A 19191-nucleotide genomic window follows, 5' to 3' on the forward strand; every position below is an offset into this window, starting at 1 on the left:
GACAAGTCTCCCTAATAGAACTAGATATAATAAAGAGTTAAAACTGCATGAGGTTTTGCCAGCTCCATACTTTCAGCTTATTTACTTCTAATTACATTTCATTACATATTGTAAAATTAGGAGAATAAAGTGAAACCACTGTTCAAAAGGAAGGAAAGGATAACTTTGAATTTCTGTCAGTACAAATCAGCAAGTTTAGGTAGCTATCTAATCAGCAAAATAAGGATTAGTCCACAATTACACAAGCAAATCTTTTTGCACATAAACACACTCTATTTTATATAGTAAAACTGCCATAATAACCTAACACCATGTTAGCAACTGCTGTAAGATTTAGAAGACATTCTGTGAGAATTTTGCCTGCCCTCCACACAAGCCCCCTTATCAGACCTTGGCAGCTCTACAGAACAACATCCTTTACATATGAATGATGCATTTTACTTCTAGTTTATGTCATTCAATACTATGCACATTGAAAATGTGAATGAATTTCTATGGCGTTCTTCGGCCTGAAGCAAGAATCTTTCCAGAGCCATTTAAATCTCCTTATCAGCAGGCTACAAGCAACATGCAAACCTAGCACTTGCACACACCTGCTAATGATGGTCTGCGATGTCAAAAAAATATAGCTTATGGTAATATAATTAAATTTCACATCACTGCAAAACAGGCTATTAGATATGCAATCTTGGCAAATGTAATGGTTAATCATCTGTACTCTACAGATGGCTTTTTTTAAAATAAAGCTCCATAAGCAATTAGATTATAGCTCATTGTAACATTCTGTTCAAAACCAAATGCTTTTACAACTGAATAAAGAGAATTGCTGCAGTGAAAAAGAAACATTGTTTTTTAAATATTTTTTTTATGATCCCCTACTTCCCACTGTGGAATTTACAAACAGCGTTTCTGTTAAGACTTTCAGTAACAGAACAGCTTTAATTGTGAAATGACATCTAACACAAATTAAGATATACTTAATATAGAGCATCTTCAGATATGTGTAGCACTCTGACATCAGCAAAATTAAATTTCTTACGTAGAATGCTGTTAGGCAGGGTGTAACAGAACACTTTGTTTTAGTATCCCTATTTGACGTCACTGCTGAGGAAGCAACTGGTAATCACTCTTATCTGGAAAGTGTGAGTACTGTTTGCAACTAAGAACAGTCAGTTCAATACACAGCAAATTTGTATGTCTACTACAATTAGACACCTGGGAGGTACATAAACGTTTGCCATGTGCAGTAAAAGGAAACAACACTGAAATTTTGTAGTCACAGAACTTTGAAAGATTAATTGTAAACTCTCAGGGGGAGTAAACATGCTTACTTATTTTGTTATACAAAATCTGCCTGATCCAGAATTACATTTTGGCACTCTCCCAATGAAAAGCCAAAATCACTGAAGTCTGAATGAGATTTCAATTGAGATTTATAGTCAATTATCCCAAGTTTAAGCACTGGCCAGAGAAATGATAGAAATAACAAAACCCCTGCCCAGTGGAGTTCTCAGTCATTTAAGAGTATGATGTTGTGCACTTTATATGAATTTTGCGGTCCATATTCAGGACCTGAAGAAAGAAACCATTTGCTAACAGCAGGGTCTATCGTCTCCAACAGACATGGGGTCGTATTTTTAATGGAAGCACACAGCACTAAATGCAGAACTCCCGCCCCAGTGTATTTTTTCTGAATAGCTTTATGTAAGTTATTTGCCCGAATCCACAGTATGAAGTAACTTTCAATTGTCTGTGTAGTATAAATACTTGAAAACCTACCTCCATACCTTGTAAATGCAATTTACCCCAGCATGATGACTAGAATGCTAAAGAATGGCCAACCACCTATGGCACACCAAATGTCATTTTTTTATTCAGAAAGCCTAATTGTGGTTGTAACAACCTTCAAAAGAAACTGTCAGAGTAGAAATCAGGCGACAGAAGAAAATTACAGGACAGAAAGCAACCCACAAAAAAGGAAAACATTTCATTTCTTAAAAGAGTTCTAAAATACTGAAGGGTGGAAATCAAAGATGTGCTACCTGCTCCGGTGCTGTGAACTGGCTGCTTTGGAGGAGCCAGCTACATCCCCTTGGAAATCAGTGAAAGAGTCATCTAGTGAGCCAGACTTTGAAGCATCCTGAAACTCCTGGAAGTCATCATCTTCTGGTTTTACTACCTGAATTACAAACAACATGTAAATTGCTACACTGTTGACTTTTCAAATTGTCATACAGAATGAAAGCAGTTCAGAGTAGCATGACTGACTTAAGAGCAGGGGAAAAAAAAAAAAAAGCAAAAGAAGAAAAAAAACTTTCAACATTAGCATGCAAAATTTGCATGGTCAGTGTTTCCACTTCACACAACTCAAAACATGCACAAGGTGTACAGGATTACAAGTAGTATGCATGAAGAACAGGTGAATAAGGAACTCTACTCCTTTCACATTAAATGTGTTGTTGATCATAGCCATGTAATCTTTTAATACAGGACAAATGTTAATAATTTAAATCAATCAATAATTTAAAATCAATACACACAGCAAAAGCATCAGAATTATTATTTTCCAAAGAAAGATGAACCACACTTGCAAGCAGCAAAATTTATCCCCCACATGATTTACAGTGTTGTAAACCAACGGTTTTCATAGTTCTCAGTTGCTCCTGAAAACTCTTAACTTATTTTACCAGCTAACAGTCTGTTGTGTAGCTTAACCTAAAATTCCATTTAACATGCATTAAAAAATCCTAACTACAAGTAAATCCTCTTTCAATGCAGTTAATTTGTAATGGAGAACACTTTTGCGCCTCTTCTAATGCCACCAGAAAGAAACAGAAAAAAATAGAATAACATCCTTAGTGGCATGACTTCAGGTTTACAGATGCCACACGCTAGATTTCAGCTCCATTTTTTGCTGTTTACTTAAAGTCTGTTGTCACTACGTAGCTGTGAGAGTCAGGCTAATTCTCTTTCCAGGACAAGGGAGAATTTGCCGTGCAACAAGAGCAAGCTAACCTGACTGGGTGGGTAGGATGGCACGAATCCTCCTGAAGGCTGTGCTGCAGCTCCGCCCGCCGGTGCCGTGATGTTCATCCCCATCACAGCTGGCCCGATGCTCAGAGGCATGGAGACCGGCGGTGCGGAGGGAATCAGAGGCTGCTGGCTCACTGAGGCAGGCAGTGGCATTGGAAATCCAGTTAAAGTAGGAACGGGGGCAGCTGGAAACTGATTTAACACATCAGGACTCACGGCAGGTATTCCTCTCTGCAAAGGCAGAAAAGCAAAGACAACCATACACACATGTACATCATCAAAAAGGCACACTGCATTCTCGATTCCAGCTTCTGGCTTGTATTATTGAAATCAGGAAGGAGCAGGACATTGGTCAAACCTCAAGTAAACCTTCCAAATCAAAACATGCTATCAGGAGCCTGTGTAAGCCAATCATATTCAACACCCTGACTGCCAGAGTTACACAGAGGGTAATGATACCCCCCTGAGTGGGCAGGGGCATCTGCCAGCATTCTTGTTTGGCTTTTAGTAAGCCAATCCACTAAGCACTGGCAAGCACTGCTATGCTGTACCTTGTGTGTGCTGTATCATCTTTCCTACACACCACTCCAACAACATACCTCTGCTTCAATCTCTGTCATTCAAGATATTCTTGCCTTAGTTTTCATTCAGGGCTGTTATTTAGAAATAAACTGCTAAGAGATGACACTACACTGACAAAAAATGTAAGCCTAAAATTAACACTCCACTAGTTCAGGAGAGAGGTAGCAAGTCTAGCTATTTGCAGACTAAGGGATACAGAAACTACATAGTTTGAGGAAAACAGACACATACACAACAGAAGAAAGCCAGACAGTATTTTACACTAGAAATATGTACACAAGTGTTTGGTAGGTATGTCTAACAACTACCCTCAACTGACACTACAGAAAGGAGTAACTGAAATGTAAGTGCAGGGGATGAAATTATAATCTCACTGAAGTTACAAGGGGAGTTTCTCCTCTGGACTTCAACAGAAGTAGTGTTTTCCTCCAGGTGTGGTATACCAGCCACTGATGCTAACACACAACCCATGGCAGACTAGTCAAGCAAACCGCCGTTCTGCACTATCTCCAAAGCCTTAGTCATACCTGAGTTACTGCTATCATAGCCAGGACAGCGTAGAGCTCTTCTTTTGTGAGCTTCCCAGGGGTGGTACGGTTGGCTAAAGCCCATATCTGTCCAAGGGTCTCTCTGGGCAATCCAGACGACATCAGTATGGGATAGAGTTTAGCTGTATCTATTCCAGTAGGAGTCAAAGTGGTTTCTAAAATTTTCTTATACAACTCTGTTGTGAAGGAGTCAGTGTTAGACAGTGACAACTGCTGTTTTCAAGTGAATTTAAGACTGCTTTTCTATTTTGTCTCAAACTCGACATTATATCAAATTAGTAACTTTCAAAGCGTAAAGTAAGACAACAGCATTCCAGCATTGTATTGAATCATGTTTTATCTAAATGTGTTATTGGATGGTCTTTACAGACAGTTTAAAACAAGCAAAAAGATATTCTGTATAAAATAGACTTAGTGCTCCATTTCAAAGCATGTTTCTTTAATGAAATTTCAGGATAACCCATACAAAAATATAGTTATAACAGCTTTACGTATTTAAACCTCAGTGTAATCAATATTTACCACAGTATTTCATTTTCCTTTTACTGTGTCATTTGCATATCTAAGATAAATAGCCTTAAGAAGTGAGCCTGCTTAATTACAAGCCATGCCAAAAACCAGACTACCCATGAAAGCAGTATTATCAGCAACACAACCTCTACTAGCATAATCTGCTGTCATAACAAATTCTAGATTAAACATTTGATGTGCTTGAATAAAACCCTTACTTCTTCAAATGCAGATAAAGCCACCATAAATATGTATTGTATCAAAGATGTAGGATGCATCTGATGACTGAAGAGCAATGCTTTGATCAATAAGTGGCAACATAAGCACACGTACATTCACACCTGACATTGCACACTTGGCTAAATGCCACTTTCTTGTTTACCTGGGACCAAGCTGTCATTGTAAATCCAAGGAGGCATCATTTGCTGAATTGGGTCCTGCGAAGGGAATACTCCAACTCCTAAATGTATTCCATTAAGAAAGACAGTTGTATTAGGGTATACAGAGACAGCGTATAAAGACTCTAAACACTAGATCATAGCTGGTCAGTATCATTTAGCATTTCAGGCAAAGATTTCAGATAGGAATCACTGTGCTCAGAGGAAAAACGGCTACTGCAGGAATATGTATTTCAAAATAGTAACTAGAATGATTTGACAGTAACAGCAAGAATATAGTTATATACATAATGAAATAAGGAACTCCTCATTTGCCTCCTTCTAGTTGTACAGAAGCTCAAGTCTCACTGTCTCAAAGTTTCAAAGCAGCAGTTCTGTGCCATATCAAATTTAGTCCTTCCATCAACTACATGTTATTAGGGCTACTTGTGGGATAAATAAATTCATACCTACCATAAGAACCACATCCTTCCACCAGAACATTCTTACTAGGTAAATCCACAAACAGCCTATTAGACTGAATCTCAGCAAGATGTTATGCCATGTTCACAAAAATGTACCCATTGCCCCATTGCTCCTAGTCTTAAAGTCCAGAAGACATCATAGCTGCCTTCCCTGCGACAGGCTTTCATAACAGGATCTGCCACACTTTACTCCCTGTGAACTGATTATTTCCTTCTCCATTGTGTGCACTCTTCCCCTCAGTCTCATGGTTTTACTTCCTATCTAGTCTCCCTGAGCAGATTTCATGCTCAACTTGGAGCTCTGACAAAAATCAGAATCATTTCAGACTTCATTGTCTTTGCCGTGCCCTTGCATCTCCTCATCTTCCACATGGATTCTCTCCTGACAGCAGTCTAATTTCTAATCATCCCACAATTCCAAGTACATTTTAATATAAGCAATTCCTTCCATTTCACCAGACAAGTAAAGCAAATTTGCTACTTCCTCCAGCCTCATTATTCTTCACCTTTAACCACCCTTCCATACACTTCTGCAGCCTAGTAATTCTTGCTTCTCACCCTCAAATCTGATAAAATTCAGACCCTTAAAAATCAAATAATATGAGAAGTGAAAAGGAATTCTCAGCCATATTTAGTTGATAGATAGGAGAGCCTGACTCAAAACTTTGATAATACCCAGGTGACTAGGGGTCTGCCATTTTTCAGCATCATCACTTGACTACTAAACTGTTCCTCAGAAAGTACTTCAGCTCATCTTTCAAAGCACCCTTAACAACATTTGGAACTATTCTTAACTATTGTTCTTCTACATAATCACTTCCAGCACCACCTTCATCTGCAGGCTGTATTTAAACTCACTCTGTCTCATACTCTTAGATGATGGTAGTTTCCATCCACGCTCTGTGCCTTCCCTCCACCTTTTTTTTTTTAAATCAGGCATCAGATTCTGTTGGATTTGTACAAAATGAACAATGAAATTGACTGAACTATGAATAAATGAACAGCTCCTATTTCATACTGTATAGTCTTTAAAGTTAAGTCACTTTTAGCAATTTACCATGTATTACAAAGCCCCTCCGCTTATTAAAAATGTCCATTCAGGCCATTTAATTTCATCCAATAATGTTTTTTAAATATATTGGATAAGAAAACATTTTAAAGCAACATATCCAATGACTGAGGAGAGGAACATATAAGTTTATTAATTAAGTTATGGTTCTTCTAGGAAAGAAATAACTGCTTGAGAAAGTGCCCAATTAAATTATCTACAGATAGGACCTTTCTCCTTTTCGTCTCCTCTCACACACACACACCCGCCACCATAAAGCAAGATTACACAAAGGGCTACATGTATTTCTATCACACTTGACTACAGTGGAGCCCACAGCTCACGTAACCCTCAAGTACAACATCAGAGCACTATCAAGGTGCGCCAGAGCCCTTGCATCAATTTTGATTGGAACAAACCCAAACAGTCAATAGTCAGGTTTAATAAAATCCAAATGGGAACTAAAGCTTGCTTAAAGTTTTCATCTAGTCCAGCTTTTGAAATTTTGATCCCTAAAGCACAGATAGTTTTAGACGTAACACGACTGGCAAATTGTCTGGGAAACAAGTATTAACTAGCTAAGAGTTTTAACCTAACAAGATTTTATCCCCTCAAAGTTAAAAGATGAAAACCCACCATGACATTTGACCATCTTTAGTGATGTTTCCTTAAATAATTTAAAAAATTAAATAAATCTTTAGAGAGCACATAATTTTTTTTCTTTTTCACCCAAGAAAAAGGACAGTATTTTAAAACAGAAGACCTGATTAAACAAACATGTTAAAAGTGATTACAGCAATAAATGCAAGTGGAAAAAGTTCAGAGCAAAATTGTAGTTGTTATACTTTTAGCGAGGAGCAGGAGGCACTTACATATTATTCAAGCAGGCGTTCAGAGCAAAATTACGCAGGATTTGCCTTAGAATTAGTGTACAGAGTGTTAGCATTCAAGCAGCATCTTATTAGATTTAAATTCTGTCAAATGTTTCATTTGCTCACCACACTCTTCAACTGCTATGTTTTGTTCTGAAGCCTTGTGCACCTCAGCAGCAGTGATACCACTTTCATGTCCACCTATAACATCCCAGTCATTGATGGTTAGACTGGGATGAACTTGGCTTGCAGCCGAGGCTTTGTGCCCAACTTCGGATGTTTTAAGTTTGGTTTGCTCTTGTTCAGATTCATTTGAGCCATTATCTAAGAGTTTCTCCTCCAAGGAAGAGCCTGAATAAACAGCAGGAGGAATTATTTATGTTTTGTTATTAACCATCCAGATCACAATTCCGCACTTGCAAAGGAAAAGTATTATTGGTACCACTGATGAGTTATCAAGGTGAATATCCATCCCAGCTCAAACCAATAGCACCACCTTGCTCAAACACTTTGATAGCTTGGTTCTGCCCTCTACTTACCACACATACACAGCAAATTCAACAAACAAAAAGCAACAAGTAGGAAGAGGAATACACGAAACTATTTTCTGTCTTAGGATTACCGTTGCATAATCATCTAGGCATCAGTAGCAGAAGTGTCCAATATCTACTTACATCTGCAAAATTCTTCACGTTAATCTCAACACCACCCATTTAGCCTCCAAGACAGGAAGCATGTAAGTGCTCCACATTAGCATAATAGTTATTTTTTCATACCACTATCCCAACTGTATCTTTTTTTACTTATGAAGATGCTAGCACACAAGACTTAATTCACTGGATATCAGCCCTATGCATATTTAGCAATCTTTGGATCCACACGTGACTTGTTTTTATGCTACAGTTCTAAGAGATGGAAGAAGGGGACTTAAATCACCTTTTCCCATGGATCAGCAGGTTTCTACTTAATTGCCTATATAGTATTCTGCCAACTAGACTAACAAAAAGCCCAACAAAATAAGTAAAGACTGTGTAGCTCTATGACAGATGGTGACATGTAAAAAAAGATACTTTAGAGTTACCTGTTTTATGGATATTGGGTGAAGATGCAGAGGTAGGAAAATAAGGAACCTGCCCAGTTGTACCATGCAGGATGGGTAACACTGGAGTCTGGGCTGGAGGGAGAGGTTGGACCACAGCCTTTTCTGAAAGCAGTTGCCCAGCCTCAGTAGCAGAATGGTAAGGCTGAAAAGGCTGAGAGGTGGGTTGAGGCACCAGTTTAGGGATTTCAACAGGCCCTTGTATAAAGTCACTAAATTCTTCATCATTGAGAAAAGCAGAGTGGGAAACAGATACAGCAGAATGGGATGATGTGGGATGATCTGTAAAATGGAATGAACATACAATGCAAAGTGATGAGGAAAAAGGTTCGTGGATGGAAAGGGAGCAAAAGGGGCAAATATTAGGTATACATATCCAATGGGTGAGGGGAAACAGCACAGGATGCATTATTTGACAGAGATGTGAAGAGTTATTTTTGCCAAGCTAACAAACACATAAGGTAAAACTGAGCAGCCACTTCCAACCATGCATCTTCTCTCCCAGATTTTTATGATGTAAACACTTTGAAACTTGGTTCTTAACACCAGCTATGAAAGTATTCTGTTTGTTTTAAACAGATTGGGTCAAAACAAATCAAGAGGTAATATTTCAAACTGAACATAAAGGAGGTCTACACAGGGGACATTCTCCCTCAAATGAATGTTTTAGCCTCAGAAACTCAATAATATATCAAAGATACAAAAGAAACGTCTACTCATTTAGACACTGCTTGAACCCTTCCATAGTTACCCATTTTAACAAAACTGACACAAGACAGGCTAATCTACAGACAATGGGAAATTGTCAGAAACCACCTGTAACTTCAAAATTATCAAGGAGCACATCCACAGTGGATATAATGATTTTGTACAGGAAAAAGCTTGTCTAGAAAAGCTTTGTTTCAGGCTAGACACAGAACTATACTACAACCCACAGGAAATCTTTAGTAGTAATTGTTACAAATCTAGTAATTACTGAGAAGACATCACAGAAGGCTTCGGTTTGACCATGCCCAGGTAATGGTACACAAGTAGATTGTTTCAGTACCCTGAAGTCATTACATAATGTTTTGCTTGTTCTTAGCACTTGTATAGCACTCCTCAGCTTCAAAAGCACTCCGCGAAACATTAATTAATGCTTTGACTAGAAAAGAATAAACATATTATCAATTTCCACAGTATTCCACGTTACGCACATTAAGCTTTCTTCTAAAGATTTCAAGTCTTCTAATAAAAGCTAATATTTAATATTTCACCTTCATAATGTGATCAAGCAAACAGTTGCTAAAATGACACTTTATTTTACAAAACAGTTAATATGCACGCTTTGTGCAACCAAATAAAAATACTTCTTGGAATTAGTTCCCCCTGCTGAGGATTTCAAACATTAAGAGTTTTATTTTCAGTTGGAAGATGAGAAAAATAACAAACCTGGCTTTTTTGGATGTGACGCTGGTGTTGGGTGCATTTTAGCATCTCTAGAAAAACCATCTAAATTTCCTTTAATGGCTTCCAAAGCGTCATCCCTGCTTTTTTCACCTGTCTGAAACATCACAGAACACATTTTGAAAAATTCACAGAACAGCTCAGTTTTCTTTCAATATCCACAATCCTTCAATACAAAAGTTAGCAATGCCTGCTGTCAGACTGAACCCTTTTTCTCCAGCAGTGCCCTCCTGAGGTATATCAACAATAACTCCCATATTTAGAAAGCATTTATTTTGCAGACTGCGCTATAACAGTGTTTCCTCAGTCTTTAGACAAAGCTTTATGCACAAGAACAACATATAAACCTTATTCAGGTATTTGTATTCTTGCAGATAAGAGCCTTGGAGATCACTGCAAGTGTCCAAAGTTTTGGACACAGTTAACATATGAGCAACCACACATTCTCCATTCTAGAAGCTCAATCTGTTTCCAAATGTTACACCCCAGGCTGGTTTATTTTTAAAAGCTGATTTAGTTTTCAACACCAGACTTTGTTTACATTACACCAAGAGCGTGTAAAGGACTGATTATTCCAGATGCTTTTCAAGATGTAATGTACCGTCTCATGTAAGCTCCTCACTTACTTTCTTGTTGAAAGAGACCATCCCATTAAAAGCCATTAAAAAAAATATATATGAGGAAGGAAACAGCCCACTTATTATTTAGGACATACCTTAGGTTTCACACTGCTTAGGAGTCTCAGCTTTTGTTTCTGCTCTTCAAACTGGCGCCGTTTTCTTTCTTCTTCTAAGAATTTTTGCTGGTGCTCAAACCTCTTCCTGAAGCAAAATGATTAAAAAATAAATAAATCTGAAAATAGTTTTTCATTACAATTTTCATGGCAAGCTTCTGCTTGATTTTTCCATTTCTTCTGTCTCAAATTCAGATGGCTTTGTGCACACATTTCTACTTCTCAGAGCTGTATGACAGCCACTACTAACTTCATAGATGGCCTTCAAATGCAATGGAATGATCTCAACAATATTCTATACTCCTAAATGGACTACTTTTCTAGAGAAATTATCAACAGTTTTGCTGCATGGACCACTCCTCCAAAGTACATCTCCCCCTTAAAAAAGAAGAATTTCCCAAGAGTCAGTAAAGTGTCACTTACTGTTGCTCCTCTGCAAACTGCTTCTGCATGTCAGGGGTGTACTGTGGGGCTGCTGGACGCATTCCCAAGAAAGAAGCCTGCCCCATATAAGGCATTCCGGTCGCTGGCATCGGCCCTAAGGGCATGCCACCCTAAAACAATAAATAAATTAAAAAATACAAGTCCAAGATTATTTTTTTCCATAGAAGAAACCAAAACACTGGCAATTACATCCTGCCAAATTGCAAACTAGGCAGATCTGATAAAATGAGGAATGTCAAGATCAGTGGGACGAGCAGTGTCTGAGCACAGACTTGCTGCTACAGAACAAAGCACTGGGTGTTCAGTAGATGGCACTCTTCCCTCTCAATAATCAGTTACAATTCTTAAAAGTATTTTAGAAGACAGGATGGTCTTCCAGTCAAACGCAAAAAATCAGGACCAGATTGATACAACCTACCTCAAAAGCAGGATGGTTACAGGCATCCTACAGTTGTACACATGGCTCAGTATCATGCTTTTGGGTTTTTCTTCGTTTCTTTGTCTCCTGTTCTAAGCAGTTGTATAATACTCTTAAATTCCTTGCTGGAGGTGCACGCTCCTAACCAACAATGGATGCTGGCAAAATGTGGTCTAGTCATTTTGCAAACATAGCTTATCCAGGGGTCCAAGGGAGGCAGGTAGTATATGACAACAGCCAAGAGGCAACTTGTCTAAATAAACTGCATCTGTATCAGAAACATTTGCTAAGAAATATATTCTGGTAGTTATAGCAGGAAAACTTGCCTGAACATAGAAAGGGCCAGAAAATAATCTACTTTTCTCAACATTCATTTTGCATTTGGTATCAGAACACGTAGGGAGAGAACAAAAATTGTTATTATTTTTAGACCAGCACTCATAAAAACATCTTCCTCTATAAATTTTACAAAATTAATCCAATAAATTCCAGGTGGGGGTGGGAAGGGAATGTAAGGAGATGGCAAGACACAATAAATTCAATTTGTCACATAGCAATTTGGCTACAAAGCCATGCCAAAACATTATATTTCAGCAAAGTGCAAACTTGTACATAAGCACATATGGTGCTAAATAGAAAACAAAAGATTAAAAGAGAAAAAACATAGTATTAGCTACTCATATTTCATTCTTATTCCTCAATTAGCAACAGCAGGGTTAAAGTTACTTTAGGCATTAGGCAAGAATGAGAATGAGAATGAAACACAGGAAGTAGGACAAATGGGAAAACCAGTCATGTAAGAAAATACAGTGCATTTAAGAGATTCCTTGCTCCCTAAGAACGTATTTAAAAAGGAAGTTTATGAATTGCCAGCTACACTCAGGTAACTTAATTCTATTAACTCCAGCATTTGAGTTACAAAGAGATAAAATAATTCAGTGAATTGGTCATGATCAATCAGACTGTGTACACAGTCACTTTTTATAAGCTTATAAAGGTCTAATTTAAAATACTACACAATATGCCACCTTAATGGTAAGTACATAAAACTAAAGCAAAAGAAGAAAATGCATGAAGCAAAATTTTAAAAACACAGCAAAGGTATGTTGTGGGAGCTTTGAATTATAGTTACTTAACAACTTAATACTATTACTAACCACACTTTGGAGTAGGTGGCATCTGGTAGCTTTTCAACATCTTGCTGATCCTCTTGTTTCCTTCCCTGTTCAGAGACCATGCCTCTCTTATCGCACTTTGGTGTCGTAACACGTATAATGAAATGAAAGTTCAGGTTCTGACATCTTTGAGTGGGCTATAACATCCAAGTTACTTTAAATATTTCTGATGCTGTCCTTGCACTACACCCTCATTTCTCTCTACTCTACAACAGTGAGTAACATATGCCAAACTCCCCCACTCGCTCCATCCAGATCCCAGTGAAACGTGTAGAATTCTTTAAATTATCAGAAGTACCTTCAAAAAGAATACTACAAGATATGATGCCACACTATGGACTAATACCCACAGTTCAGCTTTCAGTCAGGTTCCACCCTCTTACCCCCACTGCAGTTGTGAGAGGACTATGGTTCTTGTCTGAAAGGTGGCAGCTAATGCCAAGGTATCTCATCTCTGTCCACATTTCATTGCCACACACCTGCATGGTCATGGGTCCAGGAGGCATCTGAGAACCGTAATTCATTCCCATCATGCCTGGCATATTGGACTGCATGACAGGAACCATTGGAAATCCTTGCTGTTGCATAGGAATCATCCCTACAATGAAACATTAAACAATGTAAGTTCCCAGTTAGTGATGAAGCTTTCCGCACCACCCACAACCCCCTTTTTCTTTACTAAACCAGCAAAGTAAAGGAAAAAAACTCTCAGTCTTGCTGGGCTGTTTAAAAAATAAAAAATATGCTACATTACAGGCAGCCACAGAATTTCCTTAGTTTAGATATCAGTCAGCCTAAGGGAAGAAATGTTATCATGCCTTCCCGATAACTAAGCTGATTAATTCTCCTACTTGTCCTAAGGATTCTCTGTGGGTTTCTTCCCGTACCATTTTTGAAAGGGTCATTTCCAATTAACAAGATTTAATTAACCAGGTTGACTGGTGCTGATAATCATCTGTTTCTCTTGAAAGGGAAAACTTCCAGACTGGCAGCTTTTGAAGGTAAGTCTTGGGAAATAAACTCATCATTTCACAACACAACTTCACATTCTGATCTGGCTGGATAACCCGTTTGTAGGCTAATTAGCCCACTACATATATTAAATGGCTAAAATACAAGTCAGTAAAAGCTAAACATCAACAAAATTGGAGAAATCAAGTTGGAATGTATTAATTCACTGAATAAAGCCAAATGGATCATATTTCAGTATTTTCGTATCTCATATTTTGCTGTCTTTGGAGGCATACACTAACACATGTTCATTACCAGCACACCACGAGATAATTATAACTGTGCATAACTGAACATCGCATGCAAAAACACCCCAGGAGGGAAAAGACACAGTCAGGAGTAATCCATAAATCAGTCCCTGAGATTTTTTTGTAAGAAAAGTCTCCACTTTCCCTACAAGTTCTCTCTGTATTTTCCATTAATTAAACAAAGAGCACTGCAGCAGGAATGAGAACAAAGGTAATTTAAGGCTGAGGCTCTCCTATTGTATTAATACTTTCCACTCAGGTTGTGACTCTTGTCCCAGGGTCTTGCTGTGCTTTGTAAATATTTACCAGGTCTTGCAACACCCACACAATATGGGTATACACAGCTGGTAGATGAAGCATAAAGAGGTTAAATACCACACTCAAAATAACACAAAAATCTTAAAGGCAAATTCAGGTTAAAAATGGAGGTGTATTTTTCCTAGACCTAATCTAGCATTCTGGTAACACTGCTCCTTTAACAATGCATAGAAAGTTTTATAGAGTTGCAGGAGTCAGCTTACCAGTACCGAATTCAAAGGGAAAAACAACCATTGAGTTAAAGTAATGATCACACTTCTGAGCAACAGTGCAGAACTATTTTGTTTAATATATCTAAATAAAGTAAAGAACTGTGGGCTCAAAATGCAAGGTTCATACATACCTTGAGGGGGGCCTAAACCACCTGCAACAGGAAACATGAAGCTGTGGGAGGAAAACCAGGGTACATGAAAGTCTACCATTTTAGTGCAAATAAAAATAATTGAAAAAGCTACCTGGACTTTCACGTCAGCACCCCCCCGCCAAAGCCTCCTACCTTTTGCTCAGCATTTTTATGTGCTGCTGCAGGTCTCACAGAACCCAGCCCCACCAAAGGGAAAAGGCTACTCCTCCCAAGGATCCCCCAAAGCACCAGAGAGTGCCAACAACAGCATGGGCTGCAAGGCAAGGAAGAAATAGATTCTTATCCTCCACAGCAGCACTAAAATGGCTTTGACTCATCGACATCACCCACAAGAGTTTCAGCACCTACGCAGGTTGGTAACAGGTCAGTTTGTTAGTGTAGGCTAGGCTGTCAAGCACTGCGGAATGAATAAGCATCTCCTGCTGGAAGTATCTGATTCCACAAGACCATTAACTGCACCAGACAATAGTTCTCAGCTGCTTAGTAACAGTTTTCCACAGAGAAATAAACTATCCATGAAACCCCATCACTCCTGCATTTTTGCACCCTTTGAAACACTACGTATCAGAACACAATGGAGTTTCTATTTTCTCAATTACATCTAATTACAAGAAAAATAGTGCCTTGGAAAAATATTCATTCAAGTATCAAGGGCCAAGTGCACCTGGAGGAAGAACTTAAAATTTCAGCTGAAATCCTAATGGAAATTGCTAGCCCTCACTTTCAAACAGAAGCATGTGCTGTGCTGCTGAACAGCAGAAAAGGACCTAACTAAAAAGTCTCATTTGCAAGCAACTCTTAGAAACCCATGTCAGCAGTAATTTACCAAACAAGAACCTCACTCAGTGTCCCAGGCAGCTATTACATCAAAATACCATGAAAGAGAAACATACTTATAGATATTCAATATTCCTCAGCACGAGGGTGGATGTAAAAGAAACTGCCTAACAGTAAAGGAGAAAATGCTACCATAAATGACTACAAACAGTTTTTCAAAACCTGCAGGAAGTTCTGAAAGCCAACCTGGTTTATAAATATAAGAGATGTATAATACGAGTACTAAGATAAAATAAGGAATTTAAATTATGCATCTATCCAGGAGCAAATTACACCTACCCACTATACAGACAGCAGGTTACACGGTCACCAAGACAACCCATATTACTCTTCATTTCATCCTCTAACTCAAAATCTTCTGAAGTTTCTTCTTTTACCCTGACCATTATGTGCTAACTTCTCCTTCCACAGCTAACACACACCTACACTTTCCAGTGGTCCAGGTCTCATCATCCTCAATCACAACAAATTTTGGTTTCTCTCTCTGAAGCACTGTGCAGATACATGCTACCTCACCTCAGAACAAGTGCTGGGCTGCTCTGGATCGGGTTCAGTTCACACAGCTCATGCTGTGGCCAAGGTCCTTCAATTGACTGGTGTTCAGTTTGGTCATTTTTAATCCACTTCTCAGCATACAAATATTAACATCGTGAAGACAAACAGCTGATCAAAAATCAGAGTGACCCATTGACTGAACTCCAATGCCGGTCAGCAAAGCTGTTTTCTCTACTCAGGGGCTGAAGCCCAGTGAATTAACTGGGTTTTGCCTGCATTTGGTTTCACCTGTGGAAACAGTTGTCAGTACAGACTGCCTCCCTGGCAATACCTCCCCTTAAAACACGTGCAAGTTCAGATGTGTAGAGCTTCTGTCGTAAGCCAGATCTGCAAGTGCAGCAATGTTAGGCATCACAAAAATACACCATTCTTAGTTTAGTTAGAATGCCAAAATACTAGAAGTTATCTTTGAAAAGCTCGCAAGTATGGAAAAGTGTTTCTAGCTTCCAGTTTTGTCTTCTTGTTGGGGAATCCAGTCAACAAGAATTCTTCCAAATCAGCAAATGTAACATAGACTGAACAAGCATAGCAAGGTACCACTTCTTGTGGGAAGCAAATAAAGGCAAGACTATTAAATATTTATCCCTTTCTACAGAGCTCCTGATTTATTTATAAGTTTCTGTTGAAAAAAACCTCCACAATCAACAAAAAAACCTGCAGCTAATTACAGGGCACTGGAAGAAGAGCTAGTTAAAAGTAGCAAAGCAAGCTCCTGCAGCACAGTACTCCGTACGCGCAGCTCGGATTCATCACAGACCTCACTCAAAGATTTGGCTGTGCAATTGCCAACAGCAGCCACACATGCACATACATAAACCCCAGCAACAGGAACTTTATTTCTAAACTACCTTTTGGAGATGCAAAAGAAACGCAGCTAATTAAAGCTGCTGATTTTCAACGCTGAGAAAGCAACCAAAAGCACAGTCAGTTGTGAGATTAACTGAAGCACTACAGAAAACCATTGAACTTGGTAACTGTATCATGATAGAAGCAACATCAGAAGTAACTTTCTTTTAAAGAAAACATTTCAATTCCAGTTATCTCAAAATAACACTAACAGAATTATGAAGAATAAACAGACAAAATAAGAAGTCTTTTTCTTTCTTTTTTTTCTTTTTAAAGATGGGCACTACTTGGAGGCTAAAAGAACATTTATAGCTAGCTGACTGTGCTCTACAATGACCAAATGCACTTTCTAGACAATGGAAACTTTAATGATGCTTAAAATATATAGATTAGCTGACTATTATCAAACATGCTATTTTAATATAGTTTCTTCTTCCTTGGTATTTCCATAATGCTTTAAATGCACCTGCAGACATTTCTGTTGTTAGTAGCAGAAGCACTTTACCACCTAGCTTCATGCAACAAGCCCTAATATTTTGGGTAGAGCAGTAAGAAAGTGTAGTATATGTGATATGCTGCACAAATAAAATAAATATAAGGAAAACAAAGCAATTACCCTACAACAGAACCCTTAAAGTAGTAACATAAATCTGTAAATTCCTCTAAGTATTTTAAATATGGAGCTTAAAAAAACCCCAACAAGCAACCAACAGCTTCAGTCAAAATGCAAGATCGTGGGGAGAAACAACTCCTTTGCTGTACTCATACTTCACTATAAAGGCTCCAAACTACACATTTTCCCACCTACAAATGGATTTTAACCCCTTAACTCCCAGTCAGTGCAACTCTGTCACGCAACATAGACTGTGATAGAATTTTTAAATGGCTGAAATCCACAAAAATTGAAGTGAAATAAAGCAGAGAACCCACACAGATACAGAGAATGGAACTTTTTCCTCTACCTCTGGACTTCATTCTCAAAGAAATCAAAATACTAACCATAGGAAACAACGACTTTTTAATCCTTTTATTTTTTCAAAACCTACAGTCCACTAACAACATTTTTGCTGCTTTCCTTTTAAATTATTGAGCAGGCAGCGTTGCTCAAAGATGTTGGACAGTTTATCCAGCCCCTTGCCAGAATTGTTTCAGATTTACAGACACAGGAAAACACAATGATTGCCTCCCATCCTTTCCACAGCATAAACAGGCAGATGTACACGGTTCAGCTTTTCTCTTTTTTCTGTTCCCAAGTATTCCAGACCCCTTGGCTGCCTCTAATCCAGTGCAGAGATTGACCTGGCTCAGAGGGCTGCTGGGGACACCCTGCACCCACACCTTGCAGGTGACAATCACCCCAGTGCAGACCTGCCATCCTCACATTCCCAATAACACCGCCAAGATATCAGGCTTCAGATACCCAGGACAACTCAATGAACTTATACATCAAATGCAAAATCTACCCAGCCTCCCTCGAAGTAGGGCAACAGATAAACAGCATGCCAGAGCCTACATTTAAAAATAAATAAATTACTAAGTCTTCAAAGGTAGGAAAATACAGCTTCCCAGCCTTCCCAAAAACACGACAACATGTTCACGTGTTTCTCTATCACCATTTCTTTCTCCTGACACCATTCCTTAGTTCTCCCTCTCTGATGAAGTGCCCTTTGTGGGACGGAGGGGAAAACTCCCCCCAGCAGCAGCAGGCGGGGGCAGAGGCTCCGGCCACAAACCTGCCGGGTGGTGATAACGTTTATCGCTGCCGGCACCAGCGGCACCCAAGCAGGATGGGCAAAATCCTGGAATTCTACCCCAATACCTGAGATTGCAGCTGCTGAGCAGTGGGTTACAACTGCCTGACACTGCGGCCACAGGCCTGGACAAGCATCAGGGCGAGGTGGGCTCCCAAAATGTGAATAAATCTCAGCAAACGGTGGAGCCACCAGAGCTGCGTTGCCCACATCCTGCCTGGGACCCCCACACCCCACCCAGGACCCCATATATTGCTCCTGGGACCCACATACTCCACCCAGGACCCCACACACTCATCCTAGGACCCCCACACTCCACCCGGGACCCCACATATTTCTCCTGGGACCACCACACCCCACCAGGGCAACAGACACCACTCCCAGGATCCCCGCACTCCACCTGCGATCCCCACAGATCAACCAGGACCCCACATACCCCTCCTGCCCCGCCCCCCCCAAGCCCTCCCCAAGCCCTGACCCTTCTGTCCCCA

General features: G+C 39.3%; 1 protein-coding gene across 6 annotated transcripts in view; it reads right to left on the reverse strand.

Moving 5' to 3' along the window:
* The window catches only part of SYNRG (synergin gamma), a 43539-nt gene that overhangs the window by 23936 nt on the left and 412 nt on the right, over nucleotides 1-19191 (reverse strand). For 2 of the 6 annotated variants that reach the window (XM_080399484.1, XM_080399483.1), the window contains exons 2-12: nucleotides 14691-14731; nucleotides 13250-13368; nucleotides 11157-11287; nucleotides 10716-10821; nucleotides 9986-10097; nucleotides 8537-8836; nucleotides 7582-7806; nucleotides 5056-5133; nucleotides 4143-4339; nucleotides 3016-3264; nucleotides 2043-2179 (exon numbers count right to left, since the gene is read on the reverse strand). In XM_080399484.1, the coding sequence (XP_080255610.1) occupies nucleotides 2043-2179; nucleotides 3016-3264; nucleotides 4143-4339; nucleotides 5056-5133; nucleotides 7582-7806; nucleotides 8537-8836; nucleotides 9986-10097; nucleotides 10716-10821; nucleotides 11157-11287; nucleotides 13250-13368; nucleotides 14691-14731 (1695 nt within the window). Of the gene's footprint in view, nucleotides 1-2042; nucleotides 2180-3015; nucleotides 3265-4142; nucleotides 4340-5055; nucleotides 5134-7581; nucleotides 7807-8536; nucleotides 8837-9985; nucleotides 10098-10715; nucleotides 10822-11156; nucleotides 11288-13249; nucleotides 13369-14690; nucleotides 14732-14843; nucleotides 19146-19191 lie in introns of those variants that run through there. The other 4 variants (XM_080399488.1, XM_080399487.1, XM_080399485.1 and 1 more) reach the window with 3 other exon arrangements.

This window comes from Falco punctatus (assembly GCF_963210335.1).
Source record: "Falco punctatus genome assembly, chromosome: 1".
Lineage (NCBI taxonomy): Eukaryota > Metazoa > Chordata > Aves > Falconiformes > Falconidae > Falco > Falco punctatus.